Source organism: Quercus lobata, chromosome 5 (assembly GCF_001633185.2).
Source record: "Quercus lobata isolate SW786 chromosome 5, ValleyOak3.0 Primary Assembly, whole genome shotgun sequence".
NCBI classification, from domain to species: Eukaryota; Viridiplantae; Streptophyta; class Magnoliopsida; order Fagales; family Fagaceae; genus Quercus; species Quercus lobata.
The window spans coordinates 88,089,181-88,105,486 of record NC_044908.1 but is presented as its reverse complement, the minus strand read 5'-3'; the positions used below and the strand labels follow the sequence as shown (position 1 = coordinate 88,105,486).

The window sequence follows — 16,306 nt, the reverse complement described above, 5'->3', positions numbered from 1 at the left end:
ATCGTGAAAAATAGTGAAATTTTGGACCTCTAAAGCCAAAAGAACACTGAAAATCAGCCAAAAACAATCACAGAAACAGTCACTATTTAGACGATTGAGATTCAATTTTTTTTTTCATTCATCTTAAATTTTCTTAAAAAACAAACAAAGATTATTTATATAATCAATTTGTAATTTTGTTAATTTAAAAAGGGTAAATGGGAGAATTCATTTGATTAATAATTTATCTACTCCACTCTCCCTCCAAATCTCTCCAATTTGGGGGAATTAAAAATAAGAGGTTAGAGGTAATTGGAACCCCTCTAAACCCCTCCAAACCCCTTACCCTCCATCCTTAAAAAACTTCCAAACAAGGTAATTGAATAACTCTCCCTCCCTTTACTCTACTCCCCCTCCTTTTATAAACATCCATATAGGCCATTAGTGTTAGTTTATAAAAGAGCCTATACATGACAGCTTACCTTTTTGAAAGCTTGATGCGGTGCCTATACAGACGGGCTGTGACCTTAAGTTAAAATTCTTCTTATGGAAGTCAAACATTGCAAAGAAAAAGTATCAAATTACTAAGACTGAAACGTTATTTAGAAAACAGTATTATTGATCATAAGTTGGCCAACAAGTAACTAGTAAACTATTTGAATTAATTAACCACCATGAGAGGCAATTACCCTACTATGTTTCCTGACGTTCGTCTATGTATGTTCCTAAGAAGTACACCGGTCTTTTTTTCTTTTTTTGTCTATTTGATATTTAGAAGTTTCTGAATGAATTTTTTACCGAGCAATAACATTAGTGGTGCTAAAAATTCACATGGCTATTTTTAGCACTACTAATACTAAAAACCATGTTGTAATGGTGGAGGGAAAGCTAAAAAATTTGGCTATTGAGTTATAGTGCACAGCCAAAGATGGTTGTACACTGTAGCTAAGATGGTAAAAAAAATATATATATATATATATATATAAAATTTTATATTATTTTATTGTGTCGTTAGTGGTGGTTATTATTTATTGTAGTAGATATATTATTTTATTGTGTTGTTTATATTATTATATTGTATTCAATACTAAAACAAAATCACTAATATTGGATGTTTTGTAAAGTGAGATGATAAAATAGATAAAGTAACTTTTTGTGCAGCCAAATTGCTAAATTTTTGGCACCACCAATGTGGATGCTTAACAAGTTATTGAGTGATGTAACTTGAACCCATCTCTCTCTTTCTCTCTCTCTCTATATATATATGTATGTATATATTAATTCATGGTATAATGAATAAAAATTGCCTTCATTCTACAAGTGGAAAAAACCCATATGAATTATGCCGCTTTGCTGAAAAAAATTGTAAAAAACTTGAGTTTGATAAATTTTTAAATAAGATGACAAATATCGAATTATTATTTGTAATTTATTGATAGTATAAATATTCCATTTTTATAGCACAAATTATGTATAGTTTTTAAAAATATAAATTTTGTGAATCTATTTTTTATTAGTTTTTATATGAAAATCATCTTATCTAACTAGATAAAATAATATAATTTTAACTATAATTTAGTTATCATTTATTAGTCTAGATTTGTGAAGAAGTAAAAAAAATTTAGTGGTAGTGTTTACTATATATATATATAGGATTGGGTTCAATTTACATCTAGGGCATGTTTGGTAAACTATAACGGTAATTACATGGGAATAAGAATAGGTATTTCAGGGAATAAAAGATGTTGTAGTGTAATTCTTATTACTATTCATTTGTTTGGTGACAACATAATAATAGAATCCTTAAGACAATGGAATGAAAGTATTTTTTTCTTCAAAATTAAGATATATTTTAAGAAATATTTTACTCATATAATTATATTTCCTAAATTTTTTTTTTATAAAATTGAAAGAGTAATTTTTTTTTTTATGATTATTTGTTTTCATAAGAAATGACTATTCTATGTAATAAAAATATAACCAAACTATTAAATAGTTAAACTGTAAAAATAACTATTATATTACAGTACCTATTATAGTTTACCAAATGTACGTACTGCCTTACGGTAACTTTAAGCAACGTCAGGCTGGAACATAATGTCTGTTGGCTGAGTCTTTCTAAGGCATTAGAGATATATGTCTAGAACTGCCTTAATGCAGTTCCAACCCATTCATCCTCAATATTGAACAAAGTCTCAATCAATGGGTACGAACAATGTTAAGGAGGGGGCCGAGGATTCTCCATATTCTTCTAATAGGCTTTAATGGATCAACACTTTCCAGCCTAGGTCCATACTATGGGTAATGACGCAATTTTTTCAATGTAAAATTCTAAAGTGGGCTAAAATGGGGTTGGACTCTAGAATGAGCCCAGCCCAAACATTTTGGTCCATGTTTGTCTGTTTGAAATGGGCTTCTCTCACATAGGTTTTTTCACGTCTCTCTTTTTTTACTTTTTCTTTTTTATCCACTTAATTTTAGATGTTAAAATATAAACATTTTCGTTTTAATTGTGGATATATGTGTAAAATATTAAATATAAAAAAGCATGAAAGTTTTTTTTTGATTAATTATAATAAATAATTAATGGATTAGTGTGTTTCTTTCTTTCTTTTTTTTATTTTTTAATTTTAGAGAGAGAGAGAGAGAGAGAGAGAGAGAGACTATAGTGTGAGTATCTTTTGGATTTAGGTCGTGAAATATATTATGATACATGGGTCTAGGTTTGTCCAATGCCCAAAATGTTGTTAGTGCAATTGTAATCTCACAAGTCACAAAATGTAATTCCATCCATTTCCAAGATCGTTATTGCTTGTAGAAATTGAAGACTACTTATTAATGTTGTATACTTCTATCCATCTTCAGGCAGTTCACATGTATCCTTCAAGCAAGCCGCCAAAGTTTTTACCAAAAAGAAAATGAGAGAAAGGACAGAGATCAAGAGAAGATTGAAGATGATAAACAGAAGACACACCAACAAGGCACAGGGACATTTAAGACAAGCATGGGCTTGGCTTGTTATGAGGTGCGTACATGAACGACTAAATTGTACACGATAACATTTCCTTGAAGTAAATTTAACGACAATTTTTTAATACTAGATAAGATCCTTATACATTGAAACAAACAAGCCAAATATTATATATTGTTGGGTGCTGTTAAGAAAGAAACGTTTAAGTAAGGAATTAAGAGTATAACCGTTGCTTCTTATCTAAACCGAATATTTCCGCTTTGTTAATTAATTTTTCTTTTTTTTTAAAAAGCACAACCATACACACAGAGATAATGCAAAGAATAAGAAAAGAAAAAAGTGAAAGCCAAAGGAGCTTCTTATGTGTTAACAGCTTCAAGCTTTTTGGATGCAGTCAAAAAATAATGGACATTTACGCTTACGTAAGGGATATAACTATAAACATTAATATTGCTTCTGACGTTTGTTAAGCTCAAGCTTTGTTGGATATGCTGTGATCAAGAGATGAAAGTTTGCCCATACTGTTAAAAAAATCTGTTCACTAATTATGCAAGGGTTCATATTATTTTATGCTTCCAATTAAAAAAGAAACTATACTTACTCTTTGAACCATTTTATGAGTGCAGCCAAACATAGAGCTTAACCATGCAATTCGATTAAAATGTTCTCTCTATCTCTCCAAGAAACGAAATTTGCGTAGCTTGTCCGTTCATGTGATACTTTTTGAGTGAGAGCTGAGTAAAAGATGTAATTCTAAAATGAGCTCAGCCCAAACAAAATTGGGTCTATGTTTGTCTGTTTGATATTGATAACGAGTAATTGCCAAGATAAATTCTTGGGATAGAATCAAAGGATTTTAATCAATGCCGGGATACTATAGTATTTATAGTTTTAAATTATTCATTAACTTGTGTAATTACTTTTTTTTTAATTTTTATAATTAAATATTTGGGTAGGGGATTTGAAATTAGATTTGTGATTTTTTTTTTTTTTTTGATAATTTGATTGTTATAATGGAGGAAAGAAGATTTGAACCTTGATGTCTTGGAAACATCAGAAAGTGTCAATTAATTAAACTACAAAGTTCTTGGTATGTATATTTATTTTATTTTATATATATATATATATATATATATATATATTTTTAGAAACTCATGTATAACCATTTAAAGTAGGAAGAGATCAATTTCAAGAATTGAGATTTGGTGCAATAGTTAGGGCAATTGCACCATACAATAGGACATCAACGGTTGAGATTAAAAGTTGCAAAAGTCACATTTAAAAGTTACAAAAATTCACTTTTAATCTCAACCCTTAAATAATTTTTTTTTTTTTTTTTTTAACTCTCAACTTTTTACCATTTCACTTTTACACTTTATTTTTTCACCTCTCTCACACACCATGGTTAATTGCATGGTTATCTATTGCACTGGATCTCAATCCCGATTTCAAAAAGCTCAAAATATATATCTTATGGTTAATTTGGGTCGCAGTGGCATTATTTTCAAGAGGGTCAATAAAAAACATATATAACCAATATATAAAGTTTTACATTTGCTTTCTACAAGATTTCTTATTTTGAAATCGTTGCAATATATCTTCATCATCAATTTTACAAGCTACATCTCTTTAATGTATATAACCAATCAATCATTCATTCACTTATCTCTCATTTGATTGATTTATTTCAAAATTCTTAAGATCTAGCATTTTTATAAATTTTAAAGATTAACATATTTCTACTTTTATTGTTGGGTTTTTTATTTTTTATTTTTCTAGATTTTAGATCAAATTGTTTTTTTTTTTTTTTTTTTTTTTTGTTTAAAAAGTCCTACATTTGTTAAGAGGATCATATTCAAGCCTATTTCAGGTGGGCTTTAAAAAAAAATTATGGTAAGGTGTTTTAATATTTATTTTAAGGGGTCAAAATAAAAAAATAAAAAATTATATTTAATATTTTTTATTGCCTGTTCAGGGGTTCATTTGAACCCCTGGGCTCCAAGTGGAGCCGATGGGTAGTGACTCTTGACATATATAATATATCGGTCCAGGTCTGTCCAAAGGCCAAAATGTTGTTGCTAGTGCAATTGTAATATCACAATTCACAGGTCACAAAATGTAATTCCATCCTTTTTCCATGATCTTTGCTTCAAGAAATTGAAGACTACTTATTAATGTTCTATTCATCTTCAGGTGTGTACACCAACACGGCACAGGAACATGTAAGACAACCATGGGCTTGTCTTTTTGTTATGAGATGTACACCAACGACTATAAATGAAACTTCCTTTGAACTAAATTTGACGACGTTATTAAACGATAGAATCCAGAGGCCAGAAAAATTAGTTTTTTTTTTTTTTTTTCTTTGAGATACAAATACGGTTTATGTACGAATACGATGCCTTCTTATTTAATCCAGTAAACAAATCCTGTGTTGCTATATTCTGGACTGTGGTTGACTATAAATGTCACTACTCACGAGTCAATTCTCTTCAATAATTTCAGCTTCTACTTTGAAGCTCTTGTTCCCATGTGAAAGTAGACAGTTCGGTATTCATTTTAGCCGTGCATCTTGTTGGACTTCATTTCATAATGTTCCTAAACATACATGACTTTTTGTATACTGTTGGTTTCACTTGTAATTAACTCTCTCTACTAATGGTCTGTTCTGATATCAATTCTTACTTTTGAATAGAAGATTACTGAATTAATTCAGCCTGTGATAAAATGTGTATTGTTCCCCATTCAGTAATTAGCTAGAAATACTTTTGTATCTCAAGGTTTCCAAAGCATGGAAGCTATAGGATATAGAAATCTAAAAGAGACAATTAACTCATGTTCAGGGTGTGACGAAATGAAAAAACTATAGGGCTGTAGAAATCTGAAAGAGATTATCGACACATGTTCAGGGTGTGCTCAAATGAAGCTGTAGATGAATATCACTCTTCGTGTTGCGATAAATTTTGTATAAATATAATGTATCTTAGTTATGAAAATGATACCCATGAAAAATACTTTGAAAAGAGTATGAGAATGGCATAAAAAATGTAAATACAATGTACAGTCCCTAATTAGATTTTCCTTTATATATTTTGATGTGCTGCTTTACCACTTCGGGCCATGAGTATAAAAGATGTGGCATCACAATAGGCAGCTGACCAGTTTCAAAGCTCGGTGATGAACCAGAAAAAAATGTGAGAACTATGAATGGGAGGTGTAAACTGCCAAGATCCTTTGTCACAGCGCACAAGTCCCTGCTTGCCTCAGCCTTACACTGACTCGACTCTAATAACGTGCCAACAGCTCAAGTACTAGTAAGAATAATGGCTGATTGAATGCCCCATGTCATCAGATAGCTAAGTGCCTCCCAAATTGTTTAGAGAATCACCCAGGAATGATGAACCAAATCATTCATATACCACACAGGCTGATTGAACATTATTAACACACTAGCACTTCTCTCGCCTGCAACATTATCTTAGGTCATTAATGATCAGAAAAATGAAATTTAACAAAATCATGCACTTGTACAAACAATTTTTTCTGTTACTTTAGAAACCACCACCTGCCTCTATAGTGAATGATAAACCTAATAACCAGCCATTAACATTCAAACAAAAAAGATAGGGAAAATTGTAATTACAGATATGCATAACATCAATTGCATAGTTTCCAATTCATGTGTATCACTCGTTGACCTCATTTCATCTTGAGATCCATGACAAGCTACACTCACAATGCTGAATGGATCCTCATCGCTCAGCATAGTTGCATCTATGAACTTGGCATAAAAATTTATAGACAAGGTAAATGATGTAGGGCAGATAGGTAGGGAGCTTTGTTATTCTAACATATGAAGCTTTGCAACCAATGGAGCTTATCAAATATATCTTGCACCAGAATGTCAGACATGGCTATCTGAGGTGCATCCTTGCTTAACAATTTTCACCAATATAAAACTGTGCTTCTCCAATAGGTTTTAACTGCATTAATTTTTACAAACAAGGTCAATGATCCAGGACAAAGTATAGAAAATAGAAAAACATACTTATGAGCAATGCTTGACATATTAATCAGGTGAGGATACAAAGATGAAACTCTGTGTTGTTTTTTGTGTCTGATTAATAAGCACTGGAGTTGTTGTAAAGAAATACTATTGTAGTGGGGAGTGTAGTTACTGAGAGGGAATATCTTCAAAGCCATTTTGTGTGAGAAAATAACGATAGCTACCTGTGTTTGATGAGATATGCAGTACCAAAACCCCAAAGTTTCATGCGGTTCAATTTCAGGTACTTTGCAAATAAGTGGTTGCCTGAGGTCAATCTCAGAAAACACAATGGGCAATGAACTGCAAAAGAAAGATTGGATAGCTAAGAACATATGTTTTGTGCACATAGTCACCACAAATAGATGTTCAAATCAGAAAATGGAAAACCTTTAATGTTTTCCTGATGATGAGGAGGAAATGGAAACATTAAGGCTTCAAATGATGAAACTAAAGCCCAACTTTGCAAGTCATCATCACTATAAAACTCTCCACCATAGTGCACAACACCATTTTCCATGCTTATAACTTTGTGCGACTAACTTAATGATCCTCATCTGTGATTTGAGTTGAGAATGACAACCACAATTAAGATATAAATGCCGTGAAAGACAGAAGAAATTTTAAGCAATTATGTGCCAAATATAGAACAAAATAAAGCATCAAATTGATTCATTAGATAAGATTTAGTCAATGGCTATATCAATATGCAAAAAGTAAAGACTAACTTCATTGGCAGTTTAGAATCTTTGTTCATATCCCCAAGTTCTTTCCAAAATTCCTTGTAATGTGGGGATTGTTTCTTCTGGCTGGGAGAAATAAAGAAGCCCCGATGATTTGATCTTTAACTTCATTGGCCTCGCCATTCTGTTTGCCATTATCAGTTTCTATGGGCTCTTTCTATCAATCTTGCATAAAGTTTGAGTGGGGCTTTGCACACACATTATTTCTTGGAGGCAGATTTGCAAGGTAAGGGATAAGAAGCCCAACATCTTCCACACAGGGATTATTCAAGGTTACAAGCATCAATTAGAAATTTAGAACTTCAAAGAAAGAAGTTTAATGATGGCATATTTATAAAATACTTAAATCGCAATGGACAACAATTAAAATGCTCCAAAATAGATATCAATCTTAAAAGTCAAATCTCTATTTCAAGGAGATATAACATGCAAAAAGGAATTTAATGCTTTAGACAGTCTCCAACGTGCCACTAACACCACCTAGTGTCCTCATTAGTGTGCCACATGACCACTTCCTCTTATGCAAGTTATGGTTTCCCATAAGGAATATAGTTTTGAGTTCAGCATGCAATAATAATCAAAACAACACTCTTTTACAACTTCTAGGATCACTGTAACCTAAAAGACATCTACGATGTTTGTTGGCCCTGAATTGTTTCTCATTACCCCTTTTCCTCTGCAGATTTTGTAACAAAAAAAAAAAAAAAAAAATGAAGCCCAATTGTCTTTTTTTCTAAATTTGTTCTCTATTTAGAGAGTATAAAATGCTCTAACTAGTAATTAATTGCTTAGGATACAAAATCAATACAAGATTATAGCCCAATTTTGAAGAACTTTCTTTTCAACAATTAAGTACAGGTTCAGATCAATACAAAAATTTCTCAAGTGTTCTGTTAAGATAGCTATTCATATGGATGTAGCTTACCACTGTAGTGGCCCTTTAACTTGATGTCACTGAAACCACTCTAAATCTTTATGATTGAACATTGGCTGCATGAATAGTTCATTGAACCACCTGAAAGTTATGTCAAAACCAAAAGGATAATTAATAACCTAATGAAGGTTTTGCAATGGTAGATGGGTATATAAGACCATCAAAGCTCAAAAGTTGAGCATGCCTTGAGGAGTACTAGAATGCCATTATCAATTGTCTTCGGTATTTCTACCTCAACCGTAAGCCCACCCCTCCTAATTTCCTGCATGAAACAGGGCTTTATAAAAAATCGCATAACATGATTGGCAATCATTCCATCTCAATTTTATAATAATGATTTTTGCATAAATATCCACATATCCCATTACTCTCCAAATTTGGGTTATAAAAGAGTGTTTGCATTTACTGCAGTACAGATCAGTGTCAATGCCAAATTAAACTAAATTACCTCAAAAATCATAGAAGCCATTTCCTGGGTTCCGCCTCCTTTAATTACACAGACCTGAGTGAACATGAGATGGTAATAATTTTCAATTTCAAATATGGGCAAAAGAAGACACAATAGTGTACAATTAGATCTGGATTTACGAATGAATAGACAAGTTGATCTGATTAATGCTCCAATCTTGAATGTTGTAAAAAATTACTATGGACCTCATGATGCACCAAGAATGATATCAGCTTGTTTATGGATGTAATTCACTACCTTTGGTGTCAGAGAAAATGTAATTCAAGCATAAAAGTTCCATATCCTCCTCATGTGAGCACAAAGGCCTCTTTAGTCAACACCATTTGGATCATGTATTCTTTCAACATCAAATTTCATATTTGTGTCAAACACTATCATCATTAAAGTACAAATCCCAAAGTTGATCTGTAAAATCAAATTTTTAGTCTCTTTTTGGATGTCATAATTCATAACCAGGTCAGATTTCTGGAGATTGTATAGTATTTTGTAAATTGCATATCATTCTACATTAATTTTAAAAAAATTAAAAAAAAAAAAAAACAACAACAACAACAACAAAAAACAAAAAAAATTGAAATTTTGGATGGTGCAAGTTTGGAAAGCAAAATAAATTTAAATTAAAAAAAAAAGTATTTTGTTCATTCAAAAGTGAAAAAAAAAAAAAAAAACTGCTTTATCAACAAAAAACTGAACAATTTCTCCAACACCAAAACAAGTGATATGACAATTATAAGATATGAATTAAAAAATAAAAAATCAGGACTCAACCCACATGTATGTATATCTTTCATTTTAAAAAATTGATTTGGTAACAGATACGATTAAAAGATTCACCATGTTAGAATGGGATTTAAGATCCAACAACACTTACATAATTTTCAGCTCAACATGAACAGTGTTGCAGGTACTGGATGTAGTCCTTATGATGTCAAGATCATCTTTGCATCAAGCTTTTCCACCATTTAAATTGATTTCACTGCCACAATCAAGTAGTATGATCAAAACATGGAATTGAAATCAGGACCAGTAAAATATCACAATAAGAAGAGTAGATACAAAAACAATAAAGCACACAAACCTGCACTGTAAGGCTAGGGAGGAATTGACCCTTTTGGCTCTAACGTAAGAGTAAATATAATGTTGCAAAAGGGAGATTTAAGGTCACCCCAAGCTTCAATTTTATATTCCTCTTCTCTATCAGTATCATCATTCAAAAAAAACTCTACTTGTAGATAAAATTCATGACCCCTGACGCACAAACACACAAAAATTCAATGAAACCAATCAACAAACAGCTAAAGTAGTTTTGATAACTATAATTGTTAATCTGAACACACAATGGGATTGAAACAGTCAATCCAACATAGGAATATTAGCGGTAAGCAGGAATAAGAGGCACAGTGTAGCAATATGGACACAGATTTAAATGTAATGTTCATAATGTTCATAATGCTTGCTCTTACTACCCAATCTCATAATATGTATCTGTCCGCTTCACGAATCCCCCTCATCAATGTCTACTTCCACTTGTTCATCCGCCTCATACCAGCCCCATCATCCTCATACTAATGGCTAATGCCCAAAAGAAAAGCACATGAGTTGTGTCAGATTAATCTAAATTCGGAAAATCAACAAAACTTGCAAGACCCATATATTATGATATCAAACCAAAAATGAACAAGAAAAAATAAATTTTAATCAAAACCCATACTAATAAAAGATTGGGCCAACAAGGACCAAAATTATAAAAAAAAATTTATCAAATTTAAGCAAAACGAATTTTCAGCTTATGGGAATTATAGATATAAAGAACATTACGAATGCCCAGAAAGAAAAAATAAGTACGTTAGATTTGGAAATAATTAATGGGCATACGAGATTGAATGATTTGGTGGCAGTGGGTTTGTGAATTTGAGTAATCTGATAAAATATATCAACTTTAAATGGATGAACATTACGTTGCAAAATTAAAAATAAAAGAAGAAGACGAGGGAAGAAAAGAAGGAGAGTTACCTCTGACAGATTGTTTGAATCAAACTGGGGTTGATCGTTACTTTACCGTATGCCGATGGTTGGGATGTGAGAAATAATGGGCCAGTAATCTCCTATCTCTCTTTCACAACGTTGCTTGAGAATTGGACAGTAATGAATGAATAATTTCTGTAATGGAGTAGTACGCAAGTAGTCTGGCAGACATTTTAATTTGTGGCAGCCCTGAATTGTCAGGCTTTCAAGCCGTGGCATTGTTTTTATTATTGGATCTGAAACGAAACCACTATCTTTTTCTTCTTCCACTTCTAACCTCTTTCCACCCATGCCAATCCATTCTTCCCAGCTCGGCAAATAAATAATTTCGAGAACTCTCAGGTTTGGGAATATATTTATGATGTGGTAGTCGTCTTTCTTGCTTTTGTTTTCGGATTCTATTCCTAAAAATTCATCTCCCCACTTTTTCACATTTTCTACACGCCGTATATTTAATTCTTTGAGTAACGGCAACTTCCCCAAAGGTGGCAAACACTCTAGCTGAATGCACCAATTGATATCAAGACTTTTCAAATTGGTCAAGGACGTCATCCAATTAGTATACACTGCGGTGCTCATGACCCACTTAATTGATAATTTTTTCAAGTGTGAAGGTGGTTCTAAGGCATTCAAAACTGCTAAATCACTCTTCATTCTTCTTCTACTCTCTTCCCCTTTCTCTTCGAATTGACCTTCATCGAGAAAATCTAGTTCCAAATCGTGGAGATGTATCTTCTTCTTCAACTGTGCATTCTGGGCCTCCCCTACATCTACCACATTTCCCAACCCATGCATTTTAAAGCTCCCTCCAAAGTTGGTTCAAATTTTTTAGTTCTCCAAGTTTACATCCTTCTTTATCATCCTTACCACCTCTGTTGAAATCACTTAATGTCCTAAGACAAGTCAATTTCCCAATCCCATTTGGAAATTTTAGTTTGAACCAGCTATCATTTGTATTAAATCTAAGCTGTCTTAAATTAATTAGTTTACCCATCCCCTGTGGTAATTTCTTGAAATATTCACCATTATCAATATTCAAAGTTTGCAAATTACAAAGATTACATAAGATTTCAGGCAATTCTTCTATTTCAACATTCTCATACATATGGAGACACCTTAAATGTATCAAATTTTCCACCGCATCTGGAAAAATCGTAAATGGGCAATCCAAAATTAATGTTCGTAAACATCTAAAATGATGGCATGAGTCGGATAGGTGCATGTTAAACTCATAGTCCCTTTCACGAGAATGAAGAAAGAGTGTGCGTAGATTTTTTGCACGGCAAACAAGTTCGAGAATTTGCATTTCTTTTGAAATTTCTAAACTTAAATGGCAAAGACTTTTACAATCTATTTCCAAATTCTTATCACCATTGATTTCAAAACTTTCATTTATCTTGATTGATTGGGCAAAGTCATGCACAATATCATGCATTTTGCAACTTTCAATTCTACCAGACATCTCATCTTTCTCAAAATCTTGTAAAAATGATCACATGGCTAATTTTTTGAAAGTACTCTTCCGCTATATCTTCCATCTCCATATTTCCTTTTGAGCCGATATATCATTGTGCTATCCAATGGATGATTAACTCAAATCTACTAATGACATGATTTTTTGGGATGACAGTACAAAATAAGAAACATTGTTTCTCAACTGGGAACAATTTATAATAACTCAACAACAATGGTCCCAAAAGACCTTTTTCAACGTCTTCTAAATCCCACAAACTACTTTCCAAAACCTTCACTGACTCTTCTTTACTTCTCTTGTTCCACATGTAACCCCCATAAGCTTTGCAGCAAGTGGCAAGCCTTTGCATTTAATTGCTAGTTGTCTGCCTAAGGTTCAAGATCTTTATGTTGATCTATATTATCATCAAAAAATGCTTTTTTCCTAATAATCAACCAGCAATGCTCGGCTGACAAATTCCCTAAATTGATTATGTCGATTTTGGCACTCCCCATCATGTGCGCAACTACCTCATTATGTGTGGTGATTAGAATTCTACTACCTTGGGCACCACATGTGAGAGCATTTTTGAAAGGCTCCCACTTTTCAGACTCTTTTGTGGAGTCTTTGGCCCACACATCATCAAAGACAAGAAAGTACTTCTTGTCCCTAATCAAATCACAAACTATATTCTTGTCCCTAATCAAATCACAAACTATACGCAATAGAGCTTGCAATGTAGAAGTAGTATTATTAAGGGATTCATGTTTAGGGTCAAGCTCCTGAATGATTGCTTTGGCAACCTTGCATTGATCAAAAGGATCAGAAACACAAACCCACATTCTTTTATCAAAATGGGCCTTCACCTCACTGTGACTGTAGGTTATTTGGGCAATGTGGTTTTTCCAAGACCTCCCATGCCCACCAAAGATATGACACGGGGTTTTCTTTCCTTTGGACTCCCACGCCTAAGAGATTGCTCAACAGCTCCTCCCTATAGTTATCACGACCAATTATATTGGACTCATCCAGAAAGGATGTAGTTATCGGTCGCTCAACTACTTCAGGTTGCCTGTTAAAGTCAATCCCATACTTCTCTCTGTCATTGAAAATCTCATCTAATTTTTCATTCAGTTTTTTAATCTTGTGACCAACATCATGACGCAGTGGAAGGTTAAAACAACATAATGGAGATGGGAAGGAGCATACCTTCTTCACAACAGCAGGAGCGTTAACATCAGCTGGTTTTCCTTCTTTTTTCTCTATCTCTGCTTTGATCCTTGCAGTGCTCCAGGTGTCCAAAACGTCATCCATATCGTAGTATTTGTCTTGGAGCTGCTCTAACCAAAGCTTCTCAGTATCCAGCTTCACTGCATGTCTTTTATCGGCATCATCCAGCATTGCCTTGATGAATCCGAGCTTGTCTTAAAGCTTTTGGACTTCTTCATCAACGCCAACAAGCAACTTGATCTCTTGTTTAGCCAGCTGAACAGCGATTGAAGCCAACCGCTCAAAGAGATCAGTAAGTAGTGCATCAGCCATAGTTAATGGAGACTGAAAGTTAAGTTTGGATTGATAACACAGCAAGAAATGAACAGAAAGTGATTCAGAAAGTAGAAATTAGCAATAGTGCGCTTGAGTTTGTGCTTCGTGATTTCTCATATCAGCTTCTTATAAGGTAGTCCGTAGTGGCAACGTGAATGGATCCTCTTTTTCGTTTCCTTTTAAAAATCTTTCCTAAGTCAAGTGGTAACATGTTGAAACATTTTAAATTACTGGCAGTTTTTTTTTTTTTTTTTTAATGAATAAATTACTGACAGTTAACCTATACAAATAATACTTACTAATATTTTTTATAATCTAATTTATATTTCACAAATTATAATATGTCATGTATTTATTTGATTTTTTTATAAAATAGTTAAAATTTAAAATAAAATAAAATAAATAACTAGTAAAACATAAAATCAAACACAGAAAATTGTGCGATCAAGTTGCAGCATGTTTGTCCATGTGACAGTAATAGGTGCGTGCCCCAATAATGTGGTTCAATATATAATTAATTAAAAATTAAAAGTGAAATTAATTTTTAAGTCCTAGTCCTTTTAGCTTCATTTTTTACCCAAAAAAAAAAAAGGATTGTTGCCAAAATGGAAACTACAATTCAGGTCCACAGTAGTCCTTCTCCTTACTAATCAAAGTCTAACAATGGAAAAGTCCACAATTGACAAAAGGTGAAAACATTTCAGCAAGGTAAATTTGACAAACATGATTTTGCCGACACAAGAAGACAAAAACAGTCATAAACATGTGATTCATCAAGAAAGCAAATGTGACCAAATGAATTTCATACTCGTAATCCTTTCTGTTCTTCCAATTCGTAATCCCTTTCAAATTCTAAAATTTGTAAATCTTTCCTTATCAATACAAGTGAAATATAAGTGAATCTTTAGTAAGGTCTTGCTCTTATTGATATTTTAAATTTGCATTGGAATTATTTAATTACTGGATGTCCAATTGCTTCAATGGCTAGGAAATTTGAAAATTTGATATTCGATTACTGGATATTCAATTATTCAATTGCTCAGCTTGATAGAGATTTGAAATTGACAAATAACTGCTAAAAAAACACTAAAAAAGGAAAATCAAAATTTTAAATTATAATTCCACTAAGCATGATTGAAGGAAAATTGTGTAAATTCCACTAAGCCTAATTAAAGGAAAATTGTGTAGGGTCAACAAACAACTTGTTTGAAAATAAATGATCATATGAGAACAAACAAAGGAGGAAGACAATCAAAAGATGGGGTCTTAGGGCTTCCTATACATAACACAACTTGTTTGAAAATAAAATATTTACACAATTGGGTGAGGCTGTTATAATTCCACTAAGCATGATTGGAGGAAAATTGTGTAGAGACAACAAACTGACTTGTTTGAAAATAAATGATCATGTTCTTATCAAAATAAAATAAACGACTTGTTTGAAAAGTCCATTCCCTAGCTACGTGTGTATATATATGTAGGAAAAAGTCGACTTGTTCCATATATAATATTTATTTCAAAAAAGTCGGTTGGCATTTGGATATAGTCGACTTGTTTGAAATAAAAATGGACATTGTTGTAAATATATGCAAGGCAGGACAAGCCTAAATCCATCTTTACCCCACCTTAGGTTGCAAGGCAAAAATCTCACCCCATCTCGACTTCAGCATTTCTATAAGGTGGTGTAGGTCCGGCAAATCAAAGCAAAATTGTCATCCCTAAAATTAGAAATGATTTTCTTTGGCACCAATGACCCACACACAAATCCACAGGTGACATCGTTTAAAACAAGATAATAAAAGTCTTCTTTCATTTGGAAGCCTTTTAAGGGATAAGCAGCCCCTGAATCTTTATGGCATCAAATAAGCATCAATTCTCGAGCTCCGTTGTTATCTGCTACAAAGAATTCAACACGGCCACTCAACATAATTAACTAGTTAGATTAGGTGAGTGTGATTTCTCATGAATGACAAATTAAAACTTGAAGGGTATCAATTTCTCACTAACCAATTTAGCTGACAGGTCCCTATCATTTTTTTTTTTTTTTTTGATAGAGATAAAATTTTATTAAAACCACAAACAGAAGAACAACCAAAACAGAAAAGGAAGCAATCCGTCAATCGAGGAGCTGTTCCTCCCTGA

The 16,306-nt window shown here is 32.7% G+C and overlaps 3 protein-coding genes and 1 long non-coding RNA gene across 4 annotated transcripts; all 4 read right to left on the bottom strand.

Moving 5' to 3' along the window:
• Window positions 1-6,421: 6,421 nt before the first annotated feature.
• LOC115991884 lies at window positions 6,422-8,654 on the bottom strand. The gene is made up of 4 exons (XR_004092360.1): window positions 7,724-8,654; window positions 7,386-7,552; window positions 7,181-7,298; window positions 6,422-6,933 (listed from the first exon to the last, which is right to left on the bottom strand). It is a non-coding gene; the product is annotated as an uncharacterized LOC115991884 (long non-coding RNA).
• Window positions 8,655-10,597: 1,943 nt separating this feature from the next.
• Window positions 10,598-11,967, bottom strand: LOC115991881 (putative disease resistance RPP13-like protein 1). Its single transcript, XM_031115862.1, has 2 exons — window positions 11,239-11,967; window positions 10,598-10,714 (listed from the first exon to the last, which is right to left on the bottom strand). Exons 1-2 carry the CDS (start codon window positions 11,959-11,961, stop codon window positions 10,682-10,684), a joined length of 756 nt encoding a protein of 251 aa, XP_030971722.1. The 5' UTR covers window positions 11,962-11,967; the 3' UTR covers window positions 10,598-10,681.
• Window positions 11,968-13,008: 1,041 nt separating this feature from the next.
• Window positions 13,009-13,461, bottom strand: LOC115991413 (putative disease resistance protein RGA3). Its single transcript, XM_031115108.1, has one exon. It carries the CDS (start codon window positions 13,459-13,461, stop codon window positions 13,009-13,011), a length of 453 nt encoding a protein of 150 aa, XP_030970968.1.
• Window positions 13,462-13,486: 25 nt separating this feature from the next.
• On the bottom strand, window positions 13,487-14,020 carry LOC115991412. Its single transcript, XM_031115107.1, has one exon. The coding sequence runs from the start codon at window positions 14,018-14,020 to the stop codon at window positions 13,487-13,489; it is 534 nt and encodes a 177-aa protein (XP_030970967.1).
• Between the last annotated feature and the right edge of the window lie 2,286 nt (window positions 14,021-16,306).

Bases quoted from the DNA above. Each gene is read 5' to 3' on its own strand.
- LOC115991881 (XM_031115862.1), bottom strand. From the start codon at position 11,961: ATGCATGGGTTGGGAAATGTGGTAGATGTAGGGGAGGCCCAGAATGCA. The intron at 10,715-11,238 runs TGGCCCATTATT...TTTTGGGCATTA, and splicing joins AAAGAGAGATAGGAGATTAC to GCCATTAGTATGAGGATGAT.
- LOC115991413 (XM_031115108.1), bottom strand. From the start codon at position 13,461: ATGTGGGTTTGTGTTTCTGATCCTTTTGATCAATGCAAGGTTGCCAAA.
- LOC115991412 (XM_031115107.1), bottom strand. From the start codon at position 14,020: ATGCTGGATGATGCCGATAAAAGACATGCAGTGAAGCTGGATACTGAG.